This window comes from Histoplasma capsulatum, genomic scaffold (genome assembly GCF_000149585.1).
Source record: "Histoplasma capsulatum NAm1 scaffold_4 genomic scaffold, whole genome shotgun sequence".
In the NCBI taxonomy this organism is placed as follows: Eukaryota; Fungi; Ascomycota; class Eurotiomycetes; order Onygenales; family Ajellomycetaceae; genus Histoplasma; species Histoplasma mississippiense.
Genome location: NW_001813979.1, coordinates 1,045,901 through 1,066,406, shown reverse-complemented (window position 1 = coordinate 1,066,406; position 20,506 = coordinate 1,045,901). Strand labels below are relative to the sequence as shown.

Genomic DNA, 20,506 nt, shown 5'->3' with positions numbered 1-20,506 from the left:
TGATCGCAACCCCAATATATATTATATGAACCCTACTCCTTACATCTCTAGTTGGAACAAAACTGTCATCTTTCGCAATCGGAGATCGTTACGTCTCAGTCGAAGTGGAATCAAGTGGAACATTATCACCATCAGCGTCCAGACGGCACCTTACAAAGGTGCAGCATAATTCCTCCCATTGGCAAGGTCATCATGCAACTCAGATCCAGAATTCCTAGGTTCGGGATTCTGCTAACAAAACAATGAACCTTCAAGGTTACGTGGTTGAGGGTCCGCCCCGACAGGCATCCTGAGATATAGCCTGGAAAAATTTGAAAAGCTGCATGTACACATACATAAGACGTGCAACCACCAGCGTCAGGGCAAATCAAAGATGGTGGTATGAAAACCTTTCCAAAACGATTGCACGTGAAGCATACCCCAGGTCTAGCAAGAAATGGTGTGTGCTGCATATGCGGAGGATCCCAAATGGAAAGCTCTTTTGGACAACGAATGACAGAAACAAGCGGGGAACGGCTCCTGCCACTGCTTTATCTGCGACTGCAAAAGTAATTACTAAAAATTATCGATCAACGTCCGGCTAATGTGGCCGTAGTGAACTTGGCGGGATTCTCTTGCAATGTGCCCTTTCCTTCCCAAGGAAGGTTGAAGGATGGTTTTGACGGATATGGACAGAGCATTTCCAAGAAAAAAGTTCCCCGAAGGGGGTGGTACAACTGACACCAAGCTTGCACTCCAGCGAAATCATGCGCCTAGACCATTTTGACCAACAGCCGACGGTTGCCAAAGGACTAATGTGCGGCCAATCCAAGTGGGGTTCTGGGGAGTATCTCAGTTCCGTACCATTCTAATTCGTGGAGCTGGCGGTTGTCCAATCCATGGATCCGGTGCTGCTTTGGTGGTTGAACAATTTTTCCGTGGAGCAAAGGCGCAGTCCACTTCTTACTCAGGGTTGTCCCTGACCAAATTGCAGTCTTTTAAACTGCCCCAAGTCCAATCAATTCAATGTGCAGGCTTGGCTGCGAGCACGCCTTGGGCATACGATGGCACTGGTCTTGCATCACACTAATTTTGGAATTCCCCGCTTTCAAGCTTCCCACAGGGAACGAATAATGCTGTTTCAACTCGAACGACGGGAACCAAAGTCAGGCCCTGAAAATGCATACGCAGCTCCTTTTAGTGCCTTGGTGATCAACCACTGTTGCGAATGAACATCTCCATAACATCGAATCTCCAAGCTACCTCCTTGGTTAGCCTTCTACCACAAGAGAATTGGTTGAATTGAGATGTCTATTCCACACACCCGCTATTGGCTATCTTTGGCCGCCCACTAGATGCGCAGATATCTACACAAAGTTTTTTTCCGGGTTTGTATCTCCGCGAGTTTCTAGTTATGGACGGCACGGACAGTTTATGCTTCCGTCGTTGGTTGTCTCAATTTTCTCGGAGGACGTCCGGAAGAATATTTTCGCTTGTTGTCCGCATCGCACAGATGGCTAGGGGTTTGGAGGGATAATAAAAATAATAATCACAATATAATGGAGCGGCAATAATAGCTCTGCCCTCTTGCTGACTGGCGCTGTCCTTTGAGCCTCCTCCCCCTCCTATCTTCCTCTCAGTCGTTCCCTTCCTACTTTTTTCCCTTCTTTTTCTCATCCTCCATCCTCTGTCATCAGCACCAGCACCAGCACCCTCCCTCCCTCCATTCTCCATCTTTTCCCTCCAGGTCTTCACAGCCTGAGTCTGGAACCCTTTTTATCCCGTCTCTTTCGCTTCCCAACCTCTCCCCATTTCCCCTTCATCACCGACTCCATCCTATCGCCAGCGGTCTCGACTTTCTGTTGCGATCTGATCGGCTTCTAGTCTAAGTCAAATGTTGGAGCCCTCTATTTCCTTTAGTCATATCTTTGCTTTTTTCCCCCTCCTTTTCTCCTATCTTCGACAGCCTAGCACTCCTTGTGATCCCTTTGTGATCTTTGTTATCCCCTAGTGTACCACCTGTCTAATTTGCTACACTCCTACCATGCTTTCCCCCCAGCTGTTCCTACAATTATACTGAGTTGTTTATTCTCTTCAATCACCGTATCCATATCCTTAATTTTTATTGACATCTTGTTGTTACCCCTTTAGGGTGGGTAGTGTATAAGTGTGTTCAAACTCCACTCTTTTCTCTTCACCCACGACTTCCGTTTGTAACCCCGCCAGTTAATTTCAGGGTGCATGCCTAACCCTGGCATATAAGGCGTTCGGGGATGCCATATTCTCTGCGCTTCTTTTTCATTCCCTACTCCATTGGCTTTCTCAGTTGTCTTATACTTTTTCCCCGCTGTTTCTTAAGTTTTACTGAAATGTCCTTGTTGAACTTCTACTAATAACCCGCTGACCTTGGACCATTTTGTGTCGCCTACTAGACCCCACAAATATCAAGAAAACTACACCAGCAGAGGTCCAAATTTTGATTTAGACGCCGAAATGTCCAAGCTTTTTATTGGGTCCGTTAATCTACAGTTGTGTTTTTTTCCTCATTTAACTAGCGAGGATGTAACTAACACAGCATTCGGCGATGCAGTGGCCTTGCGTGGCATACGACCGACGACACCCTGCGTGCAGGGTTTGAAAAGTATGGCACCATTGAGGAAGCTGTCAGTTTATTCCCGAATTTTCCTATCCCTTTTCCTATTTCTTTTTCTTGTTGTCGAGCTGATTATTGAATTTTTGCTTACCCGCTGTAGATTGTTGTCAAGGACCGTGACACCAACCGCAGTCGTGGATTCGGTTTCGTCCGCTTTGCAAGCGACGCGGAAGCAGACGCCGCAATGAACGCAATGAGCAACCAGGAGTACGTTGGAGCCATTCTGGAAACGTCGGGGATATAATCCCGACGTTTACTTTCTTCGTTACCGATGAACATCGTTGAGATTGACCCGACCAGGTTCGATGGCCGTGTCATCCGGGTCGACAAAGCCTCTGATCGTTCCTCTGCTCCCCGCAACGAAGGTGGATACCATGGGCGTGGCAACGGGTATAACCGTTTCGAGGGCGGCGGTGGAGGCGGTTACCGCGGCGGTAGCGGCTATGGTAAATAGTTACTAGCATTTTCCCTTAAGAGTTTGAAAATATATCTTTTGATAAATTTCTAACGCAAAAACCAACATAGGTGGAGGGTATGGCGATCGCCAAGGTGGCGGAGGCGGTGGTAAGCTTATCATCTAAATTGAAATTTCTTCTACTTCCTCCCGTTTATTTATATTATCCTCTCACTCCATCTCTACATACTGACTTGTTCCGCTCTAGGCTGGGGTAGCCATCAACAACAATCTTATGGCAGCTCCCATGGTCAGGGAGGTGCTGGGGCATAGATATCGACGATCAAGCGCACGCATTCGGAGACAGCAATCTTTTCTCGAGTTAATGTCAAACAAACCACTTTTACCCCGCGATGCACCTCACACGCACGCTAAATCCCTTCCACTTTCAATTTTTTTTAAGAATGTCGGCGATTAAAGACGTACGAGAACATGGAGACAGCCAATCAATGAGCCCCGATCCAAACGGATTTAAAAGAAAGCCCGGGATATTATGGGACCTTGTCCCCCTCGATTCGTTATTCTTCTAATTTAAATTATTTCTCTAGGCTCCTTCATCCCGCTCTATACCATGTAATTGGCATCGAAATGTTTTTTCCCTTTCCATTTTCTTGTACTCTTTACCGGCGATACACGACTTCTACCTTCCAATCTATCCGAATTCCCATTTGTGTTGTAGTTACTATTAAAATCGCCCAGACTCGTTTTGCAGCTCCTGGCTTGTTATGTTTCCGAAGTGTAATGACAACCATCGGTCTCTGGTGGTGGATTTCATATTTTCGAAGGATTGATTAAGTGCCTTTTTTGTCTTTTCCTGTCTCGCTATTGCTGTCTCGTGCGTTTTGTCAGTTGCACATGAGCAACCCTTCCCCTCCCCCTTTCTTTCTTTCTTTTTTTTTATTTATTTATTTAATTTTTTTTTTTTTTTTTTTTTTTTGCCTTTTCCCTCCTCAACGACTGACTAACTGATCCTTTGCCGTTTCCATATCTATATTTTCTTCCATCCTAACTCTCCGAAACCCTTGCTTCCACTCTTTCCGATCTTAATAATTAAACACAGCACGACGCGTTCCACGGTCTAATCTTTACCTTCATCTACTTGACTGATTATGCCTCCTGAGAACACACGAACTGCTTTTTGCTTTATTCCCATTGCGTTGAATTTGGTATCCTTTTTTTTTCTGCTACATTGTTTTCCCCCTTTCCCTTTTGCTGTAAGAGATGAAAGTGGAATCGAAACTGTCGAAATTTTGATCCCCGTGGAAAAAAAGAATGTAAGAAAGAACAAAAGAGAAAGAAAAGAAAAAATTGAACGGTCTTAGGAAAGAAACATGCCTGTGTTCTATTTTTTCCCTGTCCTGTTCCTGTCGCTGTCCTATCCTGTCCTCTATAAAATGCTAGCTAGCCTTCTCTTTTCTTTTAAAATGTTAGTTTATGCGAGGTATCGATGATTTCCACGCCGACCAAGGGACTGGCAAATCTTTAGCCTCGTCCTGTTTCCTGTTTTACATTTTTTCTTCTCTTCGCCTTTCCAGTCCCATAAATCCCTATGTCCACCATATGGTGTTATACTTTTTTATGGGCATCGCACACCGCCGATAATGGATGAACGTAAGTATAAACCCCTCGATTACGTATGAAAATATGCTTGTGCAGGACGCCCATCCGAGGATATGCCGTTGGAGTCTGACAAAGAAGATGAGAGAATTGCTCAGATGATCAGAGATAGGATTCGAAGGATGAAAAGTGCAAGAGTCTTGTTTGCGCACAGTATATCTAACGGGGCATTCTTTATACCACCGCACCTCTCCACAACGACCAAAGCTAAAACGCACGACACAAAATTCCACATTATCTAAAGGATCTAATTCTATACCTGACCAAACACGAATCCCTTTAGAAATAAAACATGTGCAACAACTCAAACTCAAACATTTCCTCCCTATGAACAATCCACATCCCCACCCTCAAACTCCTCCATCCGCACCGGCCTCTCCTCCCTCCCCAGCTCCGGCCCAGGCAAATGCTCCAACACAATCTCACTTCTCTTTCGATCCACTTCACTAATCTCCTTCCCCTCAATAGCCCGCACCCTCCTCGCCAAATCAGCTACATGGCTATCCGCAACACTTCCATTCCCATTCCCATCCCCATTCCCGTTCACTCCCCTAGCAAACTCAGGGCCTTCCAGCGCTTTCTCTAATAAGTACAAATACTCACGATTCTCGCCGCTCTGGCCGCAGCTCTGGCTGATGACGCGCGCGATGTTGTCAGGGTCACGGTCTGCGGGGTTGCGGAGAAATTGTGTGTTTGTGGGGAGACCGATGTAGACCATGCAAGTTATGGGGGATGTTTGAGATGTGACATTGTTAGCAGTAGAACTGCTGCTGTCGTTAGTGGTGGTAGTGGCAGATGGTGTAGCGTAGAAGGGGGTGAAGTGGACTGTGTAGCCGTCTATTTCTCTATCGTCCAGGTAGGCATGGACTTCCTCTGCGTGGGAGGCGGGGATGTGATAAGCTGCGCCCCCAAACTGTGGAGGGTTTGGAGTTGATTGGTTTATGGTCACGTTGCTGTCGTTATTGTTAGAAGGGGGCATATATTATAAGATTCGCTTGATAAGGGGCGGGGGGTTTTTAAAGAGCCCTAACCGGATCTGAGAGCGTTTTCCAGAATGATTGTTCGATTACAGTGACAACCCTCCCGGGTGATTCTGGGGTTCCCCTGTGATCTCCACTGTTTTCAAGATAAAAAAAAGATCAAAATTAGAGATACGGACTCCCGATCTCTAAGAAGATTTTTCATATCAGGGGAGCGAGGTATTGGATATCAAGGTTTTCATTAGGTTCGCCGCATAGAAACAAATATGTAGCCATACCTTGCCTTTGAACAGTAAAAATATCACAAAAGAGCAATATCAGTCTGGGCTCTCTTGTCTATCCCACAGGAGAACCGAATAATGGTATACTGCATATACCATATGGCTACCAATTTTCCAAGTAGACAAAGAGCACATACCTGCCAGAACCGTCGAACATAGCCTTCTATGTAACCGAGCACACGTTGATCTAGGCAAACTGTTAGTAGAGGTCACCAGTTATAGTCAACTATAGTTTGGGATGCAAAATAGGGATATCTCCCGTGGCCGAATTATCAGCAACAGAAGATATCCTCACAAACAAGGCTATATTAAGTAGACTTCATATCCAAAAGCATAGATTCCTCTGCCATTCGTCGTAATACATAGCAAGTATATTTAACGTACCATAATGTGGAGGCGGTTTCCATATCAAACTCCTAAAAATTACTAATGATCAGAAGTCCAAGCTTTGATGCAATGCAACCAAGATATCCCAAAACAAATCAAATGGAAAAAAAAATAAAAATAAAAATAAGGGAGAGCGGAGGAATATGAAAACAATTTGGGACTGCAGCAATATGGCACAAACCCGTAGCCGAAAACCCATAAATCCCCGTTGGGGAAATGGCTCTTCCAGGAGCTAGGGGCGGGTATAGCAGAATGTGGCATTATGAGGTAGTTAGACTCGCTCCGGTGATATCTTCACCACCTGTGTGTGCCCACTGAAATGAAAAATAGTAGCTAGAAAAAGTGCTGCCGATAAAATGGAGTGTAATGCTGAGGGCTCTATATACCCATTTGTAATTATCAACAGATATACAGCAATGGCGAGATGTTTGCAGCTTTTGCACGCTAATCCCAGACCAAAGTGTGTCCTATATCACTAATCTGCGCAATAATGCACTTCTCTATTCTTCCTGCGACAAAATGAGCCAACAAACTGCCTTGGTAAGCATTGATGAAACTGACACATTGCACTGGACAAACAAGGAAGAATCATCGCATGTCATCGACTCATCGCTGTATGGAGGGAGATCCAGCCATCACTAACCACGGCCCGTCAACCTCCACCACAAATGCCGCTCCATATTGAGCCTCTCTTTAAGCAAAGAAACCAATAACACTGGGAACTAAACTTCAGTTCCAATGCTGTTTCTTGTTCCCCAGTCATTTCATGTCTTCAACCTCAAATCTCGCATTCAAACGTCTCTAGGGCTTAGGGCTGAGGGGCTTAGGTAAAGCCCCGTCCTTCCGACCAAGCGACCCCCAACCGCAATGTTCCCCGCCTTGTTCCAAGCAATGAGGCTCCAGACATCGAGATATTTTTCGCGCCAATTTCTGGCAAAACCCAAACCACATTGGTAGCCAAGATCGCCTTGCAACCAGTGATGTTTTGAAAGAAACGAGATTTCAGCCGGCTTCGTATTGTGCTTTATTCAATCAAGGAAACCAAAAAACGCCTTGGCACCGGCAAGGGGGTTCAGGCGTGAGTTTGACAGATTCATCAACTCGTCATATCCCCGTCGTCAGGCTTTCATTTTTTCCCACTTCACACCATTTGTTATGAGAGATTGCAGGATAAACTACCTGCCTCCACAGGTTTTGTTCTTCTTTTGCTATTGATATCGCGAGCGTCACACAGTTGGTAGTATTTGAAGGTTCAGGTCGTATTCCCGGTTATCAGCTCAGGACCACATCACACACACACCACTATGGCATACAAAGGCGCATATAATCCTGATGCACTTCCGGCGTACGTTCTCAAGTTTTACATTCCTTTTCCGCTCCCCTGGCATGGAGGTCATACACTAATTACCAGCGATCCACCTACAGGCATGCGGAGCCAGAGCAGGTACGTTGACAGATGACTCCTGGTCAGGGAAAGGTTCTCCAATTCCACGTTTGCCGGTGACTTCTTTTGTCCGTTGAATTAGCCGTTAACCTACATGTTTTTTTACTAGGCAGCACAAATTTTAAGCGCAAGAGCCGCTCTACAGGATCCAAGCCGAGAGCACGCCCCGCTCCCGCCCCCAAAAAATGGCCCGCAACCTCATCAGCGCCGCGTCTCCCCTTCACCGAATCCAGAACACCATTCACAAATACCAGCACAACATAGCTACGCACGTGCAGGTAGTGGTGGGGGCCCCGGAGTCGTCCCCCCTGGAGCAGTACAAGCTGTTGCAGGGCCTCATCGAAGAGGTGCCCCTGTTCCCAACATGACTGGTCGGCTCCACTCCCCACCTCCTCAAAACTATGGCTTCGGGCCTCCTCCCGCTCACCCAGCTCAGAAACGTCCTCCCCCAACCTACGGCCCGCCACGAAGTCCCCAAACTTTGGGGCCTGGCATACCCCAATCTGACGACCCAAACGAACTATTCCCCCTCTTCCGTGCCGCCAATGCATCCAACTCAGGCGCCCTGTCAGAAATAGAACTGGGATCCGCCTTAGTAAATGCAGACTATACCTCTTTCGACGCGTACACGGTAAAGATGATGGTCCGCATGTTTGACAAGGACGGGTCTGGTAGCGTTGGGTTCGACGAGTTCGTTGCCTTGTGGCGCTTCCTGGCAGCCTGGAGGGAACTATTTGAGCGCTTCGATGAGGACCATAGCGGCCGGATTAGCTTGCAGGAGTTTAGCAAAGCTCTGATTGCGTTTGGATATACGCTTAGCCCACCGTTTGTAGGGATGATATTTTCGACTTTTGAGAGTCGAGGGAGAGTTAAAGGGAAACCCATGCCCGGGCAGAAAGACGGGATGAGTTTTGATGTGTTTGTGCAAGCCTGCATTACCCTCAAGCGCATGACGGATGTGTTTAAACGGTATGACGATGATAGGGATGGGTATATTACGCTGGGTTTTGAGGAGTTTTTGACCGGTTAGATTTTATACTCCCTTTTTGTTTTGCGATTGCGACTGGACTTCACACAGTCCCTCCCCCCGCGCTTCCTGTTATTTTACTGAATACTAACGTACGATGTAGAATGTTTACGGCTTCGAGAGTGAGACCCCATGGTTGAATTTGAACTAATGCATAGACTAAATGCATATATGGTGATTATCTACATGCCTAATAACTGGATCTTTTACATTACCTTGTGAAGTGTGACTTGATTCTTCCGGCGATGCAAATTCTTGGATTTTTATACATGTTTTTTGGTTCTTTTATATATCATACCCATGATTGAATGGAATTTCCTATTTTAGAAAGGGGCGTAAACGGGAGAGACAGAAAGGTGCTTAAAGAGACTTGCATACGTATAGATGATGTATACAAACCTCATTAAAACCTTAAAATGATAAATTTAGATATTTCCCCAATGAGTCCTTGATTCTATGGATAAGAAGAGTCTGGATTTTTGTAACTATGGAAAAGCAATGGCGTTCAATTCGAGGCCCCAACAATTAGCTCTTTTACTCCATTTCCATCTCTCCATATCAAAACTTCCGGAAAACTGATTGTCCGAACCCCGAAGTTATAAACATATGGCTGTATATAAATTTACAGTCCTTCCTGAGCTATCCGTCCTTCCCATCCCATATTCCAGCTATTGTACTTAATAAAATATATTGGCTCCAAAATGTTGAAAGGAACACTCATGTGCAATGGTGGACTGCATCCTAGAGTTCAGCTAAACACCAGTTAAAAGTACGGAACTCTACATTCGTATTCTACTTTGGAGAGGGACAGAGAAAAAAATCCAAGGTGGGTATAAATCTATATACAGCAACAACACAGATGACATTTCGATTCGAGGGGCAGATAAGGAAGTGGATCCATGCGCAGGAATATCACCAACTAAACAGTCTCCTTCATTACCCCGTTCCCACTCATATTCTCATTCTCTGTCTTCTCTTGCAGCTTCTTCTCCTTTCTCTCACGCTTCGCCATGATCCGGGCCTGTCTGGCGTGCTCCTGCGCTTCCAGCCCAGTTTTTGTAACTTCGTGGTCCCGACTAAGTTCCTTCTTCTTAATGAAAAGGCTGAATACACAACCTAAGGCGCCAATGGCAGCGTAAAAAATCCATACGCGGCTAAAGGCGACGTTGTATACATCCAACAGCACATCTCGCTGTGCCTGCGTTATGGCGGCTAAGCTTTCCCCTCGCACCCCGGAAAAATTTCCAACAAACTGCTTAGCGAGTTCTGGTCCGAGTACAGCCAATATCCTTGGCGCGGATTGTTTGAGGACATTTTGATAGACCACCCCGCCCAGCACAACAGACGTGGCGGTCGAGAGCTGTCTGACAAACGAATGCGTTGAGGTGGCCGTTGATACTTCCGATTGGGGAACTCGTGACTGAAGAGCCAGGAGGGGAGCCTGGAAATTCGGGCCAGTCCCACTACCAGCAATCGCTTGGTATATAATCAACCTTGGCCAGGATGTGTATGGTTTGAAATCGATGTACAAGCCAGTACCCAGAGTCATGACAAACATGCCCAATCGGATAAATTCGACGTATGTGCCCGTCTTGCGGATGGCAAAGCCGATGATGAAGGAAACGACGGATAGAGAGACTACTTGGGGTAGAATATAGACGCCACTCATGATGGGGGACGTGCCGAGGACCGTTTGGAAGTAGAGAGGGAGGAAGAATGCGCCGGCGATGAAGTTGGACGCGTGCGACCAGTTCAATAACAGGGTGAAGACGTTGCTCCGGTCTGCGAACAGGGCCATTGGCAGGATGGGATACTTGGCCACTTTACGTTCGATTAGGACGAAGAGTCCCAGAGTGATGGCGCCAAAAATCAGGAGACAAATCACGGTTGGGGAATCCCAGGGCAGAGTTATACCGCCGAATTCGAGGCCAAAAAGGAACATGAGTGTCCCACCAATGATGAGTATGGTGCCCAGCCAGTCAATTGTACTCAGGCCGGCGATCAGTGAGGTTTTGGGGGTGTCGATTTTGAGCCATATGAGAAGCGTTACGAGGGCGAGGCCGCCAAATGGGACTGTAGAGGAATCAAAGCGTTAGGTTCTTGAAGGAACATCAATGTGGATAGAGCGAGCAACTGACGGTTGATATAGAAACACCATCTCCATGTCACCTTCTCGGTAAACAGGCCTCCCACGACGGGGCCAAGAGAGCCTGCGATAGCCCACGTCATTCCGAACATTGCATAATATACTGGACGCTCTCTGAGGGCCAAAGTTTCTCGGTTTAGCACTTGGGTGTTATTCATGTTTATAACAACCAGATGAGGAGAAAACAAGGGCATTGGAAAGTAGAAAAGAGGGGAGAAAACCATCAATGAGAGAATATATTGCATGCGTACGTACCTTTGGCTGAACAAATCACCCACACAAATCTGTCCAAGCAAAACCAGGCCGCCGCCACCGACTCCTTGAATGGCTCTTCCAGCAATCAGGATTGCTGTATTCGGCGCCAGAGCACACATCAGACTCGAAAGTAAAAACAAGACGTTTGCAACGACAATGATGGGCTTGCGGCCCCAGATATCACTCAGTTTTCCCCAAAGGGGAATGACTGAAGCATTGCCGAGGAGGTATGATGAAGCCATCCATGAATAGCCGCTTTCGGATGTGTTGAACTGACGAGCAATTGTAGGCAGAGCCGTGGCGATAATTGACTGCTTCAAAGTTAACATCTACACGTCTAGAAGAATGGGAAGATGATGGCTCACCATATCAAGGGCTGCGAGGAATAACGCGAGCTAATGTACACCGGGAAATGCGTCAGCTTGCCTATGTCCATTTTCAATCTATATTCAAGCTATACAGAAAAACGGGTCTTTATGCGAGCAAAGGGGAAGGTTATAGTTCACTCACACAAAGTGCAAACATGACCACAGCTATCTGCTTCTTTGTCATTTTCTCACTTTGCGCCGGACGATCATCTGCCACAGCTGTCGTTATATCATTTCCCCCTGTTCTTGGAGTCGCCGGGCTGTCTGATCCAGTATCGTCTTGCTCCAGGCTTGCGACCCCCGTCTGGCTTCCATTTGTGTCGAGCACTCCAATTCCTGCAGGCTTTTCACAATCGAACTCCTTTTCCATGATCGGGCTGTGGCCTGCCTGTGTCGTGGCAGGGCTATCGGGTGTGTAGTCTTCTCCAGCAACCCCCATATTTGCTCTGGAAGGAAAGATATCTTTCGATATTCCCTCTGCAAGAAATCATATACGGCAATCAAATATCAAGAATTCTAGGGATTGGTGCGCAGAGAGATTTGTCAATTAACTAATAACTATAGACAGGATGTTTATGAGGATAGTGTGGATATGCCAATATCAACGAACAGTAAATATGAAGCCCAAAAAAGCAGCTTTCTGCTTTTTCGGTTTTTTTTTTTTTTAATGAGCCCACGGCCATCGACGGCTTTTGAAGAATACTTTTCAACAGAGATATCTGAACATCAAGCAAGAGAAACAACTTATGACACACAACCCCTGTCCCGCTAAAGGCATAACAGGGATGTCAGATATGTCGCGATAAGGAAAACGGGAAAAAAGGAAAATGAAAAAAACTTCGAAAGACTAACCGCAGGAATGGTCGATAATATTTTGGTCAAAGAGGCGAAAAAAGTCGCACATACACATTGGGGGCGAGGGGGGTTCCCACCTCGGCAGAGATATTGAGAATTCTAGATGCTTTTGCTTATTGATCTAATGTGCTCGGGAACTCGGTTTCCGGAATGCACCAGTGTAAATACGATGCTAACAAAACCTACGAGTAGGAGCTAAGCCGGAGAGTTGGTCAACACCGATTCAAACTTCATGGCTTATCCCCATACTCGTGGTGATTCGAGAAAGGAACCAAGCCTCCTCGAAGCTTAACCCGGCTAGCTATCTTATTATCAATCAGATAATCTCATCAGCTTCTCCGTGTCAGGCAAGATTTATTAAACCCTGCTTTCTTCTTCACGCAATCACACCGACTCTTTCGTCATATTGGTGATGACGAAAGAAAAACAGAAGAAACGAAAAAAATCTAGGTACGGAAAGGATTCCGCTACCTCCTTGCTCACAACTGGCCAAATGAAAGAAAGCCTCCAAGCTGCTCGCTCTTGTTCGGCACTCCTGAATCCTGATCAATCCTCGCGCTGGATGCTGGTCAAAGCGCCTGTCAATTTCTGCGTTTCGGTTTCTTTATCAGACAGAACCTTTTCAAACCACGCGATGGGTTCCGCAAACCTTGGAACCATTATTGGTGGCCTCCCACGTGAGTGCCATGCGGTGGCTGGATGGGAGAGTATAGATCGACATGCAAAATATGACGTGAGAAAGCGATTCGCTCGCTTCGCAGGATTTTTTTACTCTATACAGAATGTCGTTTCTATCCAACCAACGTTCATCAGCATCCTCATCATCCTTTGCTCTTGAGTTCAGGGAGATTTTGAAAGTACCTAAACTTTACCCGCGCCCAGCCAATCGGCTATAGATGGCCGAAAACCCCAGGTGGTAACCGAGGCCGTGTTGAGGGCGCACTTCTTAATTCCGATGACTGTCCACCAGTAAACCCGCTTGTGAGGATCCGACAGCAAGCTCACCCTGGCCATTTTTTTTTTTTTTTTTTTTTTTTTTTTTCGACTTGAATCGCAAACCTCAGTTCTATCCCGTCGCATATGGAACAACCAGGGTGCAATGCTTCCAGGCTACTTAAAATGCCGCATTTCAACCCTGGAACTCGGTACACGGTGCGGGGTGCAAGCGACAATGTTTTGAATCTTTTGGGGGCTGTGAATGGTCACCGGGATGGTTCCTAAGCTGCTCCTCTATCGTTTGAACTTACTGGCAGAAGGGTTATGATCTGCTCGTCGTGAGTCATTCATTGCTGGCCCGCATCGACCTAAGGACAGCCAAAATTTGTATGACAGCCATCGAACGGATCAGTTACGCCTTTGCTGTGTGCTTCATGGTGATAGAACTCTTCATTCATCATTTGGCCAACCTCCCCTGGTGCCAGCAAGCGAGTGACGATAATTACCTGAGACTCCCGAAACACGATTATACCAGCATTCCGTTTCCCAGGTGCATGGGGCGTGCATTGCCCCCGCCTAACGTTAGACATCCGAGCGCATATATGTGGCGTTGTGTATCCGACGTGTCGAATCAGAGCAAACCGTGTCGCAGAGCAAGTTGAGCAACTTTTTTTGGCTTTCGGAAGGCATTAAGACACTTAATCTCGGGCAGCTCGTTATAGTTGCTTTTCCTGTGTGCGTTCTGTTACTAGATACAGTATCTAACTTGCGGTGGAATCCCTGAAACTTTTCCGCGCCACATATTCGCTAGACGAGGGCCCTACCTCGAACTGACTAGAAGACGCAAGGGACACCCATCATGTCAACCCAAATTTCTTAGTATATCCCGGCCTCAGGAACGTTCGTGACATCGACGAGGCATACGCCCTAGATATGATGAAGTTTTTTTAAAGGTTGAGTCTAACAGCACTCGAGCTCAACACACTACCTCTAGCATTATTTTCGGCTCACACATCTATTTATGACCAAAAATTGGCTCTAGGCTATAACTTACATTAGAAAGCCTGGAGGTGGAATCAGATTATGATATACTCTTTGCAGGCTTCATGAAGTCTATCCGTGTTGTTATTTTGATTTGATACAGATATGGGAGTAGTACACCGGAAACATCTGAGTCTCTGATACACTCCTGGGCAGTGTGCTCTATCCGAGATCATGGATATGATTTTCGTTCTGGGACCCGTGCCAGATGGGACCGTATGCTACCTTTGACTTCTGCTAGTCTCCTCCACTTCCCGTAGGTTAATGCAAGAGGATTTTTGCAAGTGGCTCTTCATAGCTTCTAAGATTTGCAAAGCACGGGTACTTGTCTTTTGGGAAGTAGTCCCCACATACCTTTCTTCCATGTGCGCACAGAAGAGGTGGTTGATACAATGGCAACGTATCAACATATGTCGTGCGTGATTCGTTTCTGAAGATGTCTCCGGGCAGAAGAACAACGATTTTCGGTTAAACCGGGCCGAGGATTCAGTTCAAATGGAGCCTCGGGGATGATTTGAAGCAGTGTGTAAAACGATATAGATTCTCTCTGAAACCGGGATGATGGAAGGGTTAAGACCGCAGTTGATATTAACACATTTGATACTGGTTAACTATTGAAGCCAGAGGAAGGTCCTAAAGAACCAAGGCTCGGATAATAAATATAATATGCTGCGCAGTGAAAGCTACCATTGACTCTTGAGTGGCTTCATACATTATTTACTTTCGATCTAAAATATCTAATTTGGCCGTTCGGAAGCCCATGCATGCTGTAACCAACTACCTATGCATTGGGATTACATACTTGGAGTGCAGGGACCTGTTTCGCAAGAAGCTGATTGAAGATTTCTGGTCATTATTTGTTGATTCGCGAATTCAAGCTTTAACTTTCCATCTGCAAAGTCTTTTTTTCCCCTGCTCCATAAAAAAAGAATCGGCCCAATAGGGTTATAAGGGAGGCCTTGCGAAGTTTTTCTCTTTTTTTTTTTTTTTTCTTTCTTTTTTTGGTCACCCCGCTCCAACAATTTGATATCTCGTTAGCCTTGAATGCTCTCGAAAAATGATTGATTGTAAGCTCATGTCGGCCGAGGAAGAATGATGACTCTGGCAGGCACGAAGAAAATTTCCCCGATGCGAAAGGCGAACGTAAATATATATACTTTATCCCACAATCGCATGAGCGAATGCGAATATCGGTGTTGTCGGGGCGGACTCAAACGCAATACATGGCTTCCTCAGACTGCGGTATGCAGAGGGGCTGACTTCAAACGTTGGAGGTGGAAATGGCGCAATAGACTCGGGAGGGTAAAGAGTAACTGTTTCTTTGAGCAAGTTTGGCGATTGCATGAAAGAGACCTCTTTTCTTGCCCGGGAGTGGAGACATTGGGTGAGCAACCGGCGCAAAATTTGGGTTTATCCTGGAAGAAAAATTTGCCATACATGACGTTGCGCCCGGGGGATGAGGTATGATATTTTTTTCCCACTAATTTTCTGCTAGGACGCGATGCGAATGCGATGCGTCTCCGCGCCGAGGATAGGGCCTGTTACAAATAAATCTGGGCTGTTGCTAGTTAGCATTTTGCTTTGCCCCCAAATCGAAGTGGCAGTCCAGTACTTACTACTCTCAATCTGGATACTCTCAATTGGCCCTACAGATAGTACAGGGCGGACAAAGAAGAATGCAGAAATTAAAGGACCATAGAATATCACGACTGTTAATGAGTGCAGCAGTGCAACGGCAGTAGTGATTTAGCCGATCTCCCTGAGACACCGTTCGCCTCCGCCCGCTTCAGATGGCGATGAACCCAGGCTGATGTAACGGGCGGGCGCTGTCATTAAGCTGGCCCCAGTGGCCCGCGCACCCAAGCCAGCCACTAACCTATATGCCTTACTCTTTAGTTAAACCCAATGCCCAGCCCCGCCATACGCCCCACCACTATCAAGTATTTTTCACCATTTTTGGGGACCAGATCTGTCGGCCATTTCTGCGCAAGGAGCTGGAAGGTTGCTGTGTCATCAATCAGCATCATCTCTCCCCGCCTCCTCCCAACTCCACCTCCGCCATTTTCCACTCCATTCCCCTTCCTCCCTCGGCCTTCTTAAGGATCCGCATGTTCTTCGTCCATCTCAAGTCCTGATATTGATCTGGCTTATTTTCTACCTTGCGGCTTATCTTGATCCTCTCTGCCCAGTTTCCGCGTCTTACGCTCCAACATTTTCTTCGAGTTTTTGAACTCGAAGTCCCCACGATACCCCCGGCCCTAAAATTCCCTCCTTGGCCTCTTTCCACCCTGCTGGCCCAATTGCACAATGGCCAGCTCGTTCACAGAAGCTTCAGACAGGCATGGTGCTACGTAAGTGATCTCTGTGGCTGGGCGGGGCTTCGCCCGCCCGGAAAGCTTATCTCGTCAAAAGCCAGCGTCAAAATCAGACAAGAGGAAGAGGTGATACGCATTGGCTCTCATGACTTCTGCAACCTTCGCAAGGAGAGCCAACCATGGGCGATGCTTATTTCTATCATCTTTTCATTCAACCTTTGGCTCGCTGATTGCTCATATTTACTTGCGCCCGATCTGGCTTTGTTTTTACTAATTCTCTCTCTTTTTTTTTTTTTTTTTGCCGACCCATTAGCTCGATCGAACTGAAGGATGACACCGTCATTGTCGTTCTTGGAGCATCGGGGGACCTGGCGAAAAAGAAAACCGTGAGTTTCGAACTTGCCAGACTCACAGCTCATACTGACGAGATAGTAGTTCCCCGCCCTCTTTGGCCTGGTAAGCGGATAGACCTGAAATATAAGAATTACCCACGGCCATGATTTAACCGCCGTTTATAGTTTCGTAATAAGTTCCTCCCGAAAGATATCAAGATCATTGGATATGCGCGAACGAAGATGGATCGTGCCGAATACATCCGGAGAGTACGGTCATATATCAAGGTTCCCTCGAAAGAGGTTGAGGATCAGCTTACCGGATTCTGCGATATCTGCTCGTATATTTCTGGACAGTACGACCAGGACGATTCGTTTGTTGTCTTAAACAAGCACTTGGAGGAGCTCGAGCAAGGGAAAAAAGAACAGAATAGGGTTTTTTATATGGCACTTCCTCCCAGCGTCTTCATAACTGTCTCTGAACACCTAAAAAAGAACTGCTATCCCAAGAATGGAATTGCGAGAATTATCGTGCGTTTTCCTTCTACTTTTCCCTTGAATTGGATGTGTTGGATGGACCGCTAATATTGGCTTCGCTCAATAGGTAGAGAAGCCGTTTGGAAAGGATCTGGGAAGCTCGCGGGAATTACAACGCGCATTGGAACCCAACTGGAAAGAGGAGGAAATATTCCGGATCGACCATTACCTCGGGAAAGAGATGGTGAAGAATATCCTGATTCTACGATTTGGTAACGAATTCTTCGGGGCTACTTGGAATCGCCATCATATCGATAATGTTCAGGTACGATTTACTTTGATCGCTCAGTGCATTCGAAGCGCGTAATGACTGACGCATATCAGATCACTTTCAAAGAGCCATTTGGTACGGAGGGCAGAGGAGGATATTTCGATGAATTTGGTATTATCCGCGACGTTATGCAGAACCGTTAGTTCGCGTGCATCCCCACTCTATTTGCGTGGATTTTTATATATTAATTCTTGGCTTTAGACCTCCTTCAAGTCCTAACCCTGCTGGCAATGGAACGGCCTATCTCCTTTTCCGCTGAAGATATTCGGGATGAGAAGGTACGTGTCCTGCGGGGAATTGACGCGATCGAACCAAAAAACGTCATCATTGGCCAATATGGAAAATCGCTCGACGGAAGCAAACCCGCATATAAGGAGGATGATACAGTGCCAAAAGATTCCAGATGTGCAACATTTTGCGCAATGGTGGCGTACATTAAGAATGAGAGGTGGGACGGCGTGCCCTTCATTCTGAAGGCGGGTAAAGGTTGGTTCTCCTCCTGTCCGAGACCCTGGAACATACTTCTTATATTAATTGTTTTTTTAATATTCCAGCTTTGAACGAACAAAAGACTGAGATCCGCATACAATTCCGCGACGTTACCTCGGGTATCTTTAAAGACATCCCGCGAAATGAACTTGTAATTCGCGTACAGCCCAACGAGTCCGTATACATCAAGATGAACTCAAAACTCCCAGGTCTTTCCATGCAAACCGTTGTTACAGAGCTTGATCTCACTTACCGGCGAAGGTTCTCAGATCTGAAGATTCCCGAGGCATATGAATCTTTGATCCTAGACGCCCTGAAAGGGGACCACTCCAATTTCGTCAGAGACGATGAATTGGATGCCAGCTGGAGAATCTTCACTCCACTATTGCACTACCTAGATGAGAACACGGAAATCACGCCAATGGAGTACCCCTATGGTTAGCTTCTCTAAATAGAACCCCAATTTCCTTCACTTCTCCATTCTTGCCCTCCTTTCTTTTTCGCCTTGCCTGACAGCTAACTCGATTTCCTCCTTTTTAAGGTTCTCGCGGCCCGTCTGTCCTTGACGATTTCACGTCGTCATTCGGATATAAATTTAGTGACGCGGCCGGTTACCAGTGGCCTCTTACCACCACTCCAAACCGGTTGTGACAATCAAAGTTGGCGTGAGGTTGACTCCGTTCTTTGTTAACTTAATTGTGTAACGTGTTCCATCGTTCAGTCGCCCGAGCCAACTACGCGCAGGAACGGTGACCCCAATATATATATTCTTTGCTTTTTAATTCAAGAAAAAGAAAGGAAAAATTTACGGATTCAACAAAAACGGAAGGGAGGGGAGGGGAAATAACGATAAATTCAACCTTCTATTCCCCACTTTTGCGCTTAAGGTGTTTGGTGAGGGTGAAGAGAATTGAAGCATTGACATTTGTGTGTGCATGTCAGGGGGAGGGGTAATGATAAAGACAATCCGGAATGATGGAAACAAAAAAAATGCTGGGCTATGACAAAGGAGAGAAGGGATGGTTAAGCAGGCGCTCAAATGAAGGGGGAGAAATTCATCTCATTTTCCTTTGTATGGGAGATTTGTTCGTTTGATTCCCATTGGATGCTCATTGACCTGTGTGGTTGCAAATGAAGATGAGATGTGGTTTGAAGAAGAAGGGTGTGTGTTGTGTGTGTGTGTGTGAGTGAGTGTGAGCATCACAAACATTATGAGATACAAATGAACTCAAGGATTTTCTCCCTTTGTCTTAATGATTTATTTCATTGTGTTCTGCTCACCCTTTCCTACTCTTCCCATAATTTCACAAAAAAAACCTTGGTTCTTTTCCCACCGAAAGCCCCTCCTAGGGGGGCCTTGCATATCTTTTAGGGTTTGCTCAGCTCAGCTCCTCCTATCTTTGATCTTTTAATCTACTCCTTCAACACCAGGTCTTATGTTCACCAATCTTGAAAATCCATTCAACCAGAAAAATTTCCCACCCTTGAATATTGTTGGACGTTAACCACCCCATCCTTTTTGTTATCCTGCCATATCTACTCTCAATTAAACAAACCCGCCCTCCTGCCCCTTCTCCCCCTCTCATCTCCTCCACCCCCTGTTACTTCCAGTGCCCAGTGCCTGCTCCGTCTTTCCAACCCCGGGTCCATTTACCGAGACAATCAATCTGCAACTGCCGGCGACTGCAATCGCGACTTGATGTCCCTGCGCAACAGCCCATACCCCAAATACACATTTCTCTGCTGTCACTAGAAAGCTCAGCTGATGGGAAGGGAGAAGATTGGGGGGGGGGGGGGGGGGGGGGGGGGGGGCAAAAATTTTATTTAAACAATTGGGAGGAATTGTAAATTCCTCCCAAAATTATCCGGAAGGGGATTCAATTTTTTTTTTATCCGAGAAAAAAGGATTTGTTATTTTGGGTTCTCTCCGCGGGGGGGATGGGGCCCCATAGCTCTCCCTAAAAACACATAGCAGGGGTCGATGGATGGGGGGGATTTTCAGATTAAACCTCACCCAGCTGTTGCTGGTTCCATTTTGGAATAATGAATCTGGGAGGTGGGGTTGACTTCCCCAAAAGACACACAAAAAAAAATTGGTGGATCCCAAGGGCGCTTTGGGAGGATTTTTTTTGACCCTCT

The 20,506-nt window shown here is 46.4% G+C and overlaps 5 protein-coding genes across 5 annotated transcripts; 3 read left to right on the top strand and 2 right to left on the bottom strand.

The window, feature by feature from the left end:
• Window positions 1-2,472: 2,472 nt before the first annotated feature.
• HCAG_04333 (predicted protein) lies at window positions 2,473-3,359 on the top strand (the record flags this gene model as incomplete). Its single annotated transcript, XM_001540443.1, has 6 exons — window positions 2,473-2,492; window positions 2,570-2,642; window positions 2,733-2,839; window positions 2,933-3,078; window positions 3,158-3,196; window positions 3,295-3,359. The coding sequence occupies 6 exons, from the start codon at window positions 2,473-2,475 to the stop codon at window positions 3,357-3,359; spliced, it is 450 nt and encodes a 149-aa protein (XP_001540493.1).
• A 1,159-nt stretch (window positions 3,360-4,518) lies between these two features.
• On the bottom strand, window positions 4,519-6,351 carry HCAG_04332 (predicted protein; the record flags this gene model as incomplete). The annotated part of the gene is made up of 5 exons (XM_001540442.1): window positions 4,519-4,657; window positions 4,922-4,941; window positions 5,074-5,656; window positions 6,102-6,127; window positions 6,349-6,351. 5 exons carry the CDS (start codon window positions 6,349-6,351, stop codon window positions 4,519-4,521), a joined length of 771 nt encoding a protein of 256 aa, XP_001540492.1.
• A 1,304-nt stretch (window positions 6,352-7,655) lies between these two features.
• Window positions 7,656-8,948, top strand: HCAG_04331 (predicted protein; the record flags this gene model as incomplete). The annotated part of the gene is made up of 4 exons (XM_001540441.1): window positions 7,656-7,696; window positions 7,777-7,795; window positions 7,905-8,820; window positions 8,926-8,948. 4 exons carry the CDS (start codon window positions 7,656-7,658, stop codon window positions 8,946-8,948), a joined length of 999 nt encoding a protein of 332 aa, XP_001540491.1.
• Window positions 8,949-9,741: 793 nt separating this feature from the next.
• On the bottom strand, window positions 9,742-12,030 carry HCAG_04330 (conserved hypothetical protein; the record flags this gene model as incomplete). The annotated part of the gene is made up of 4 exons (XM_001540440.1): window positions 9,742-10,895; window positions 10,961-11,082; window positions 11,224-11,534; window positions 11,734-12,030. 4 exons carry the CDS (start codon window positions 12,028-12,030, stop codon window positions 9,742-9,744), a joined length of 1,884 nt encoding a protein of 627 aa, XP_001540490.1.
• A 4,700-nt stretch (window positions 12,031-16,730) lies between these two features.
• Window positions 16,731-19,018, top strand: HCAG_04329 (glucose-6-phosphate 1-dehydrogenase; the record flags this gene model as incomplete). Its single annotated transcript, XM_001540439.1, has 8 exons — window positions 16,731-16,774; window positions 17,052-17,124; window positions 17,257-17,601; window positions 17,675-17,872; window positions 17,932-18,016; window positions 18,080-18,364; window positions 18,433-18,804; window positions 18,909-19,018. 8 exons carry the CDS (start codon window positions 16,731-16,733, stop codon window positions 19,016-19,018), a joined length of 1,512 nt encoding a protein of 503 aa, XP_001540489.1.
• Between the last annotated feature and the right edge of the window lie 1,488 nt (window positions 19,019-20,506).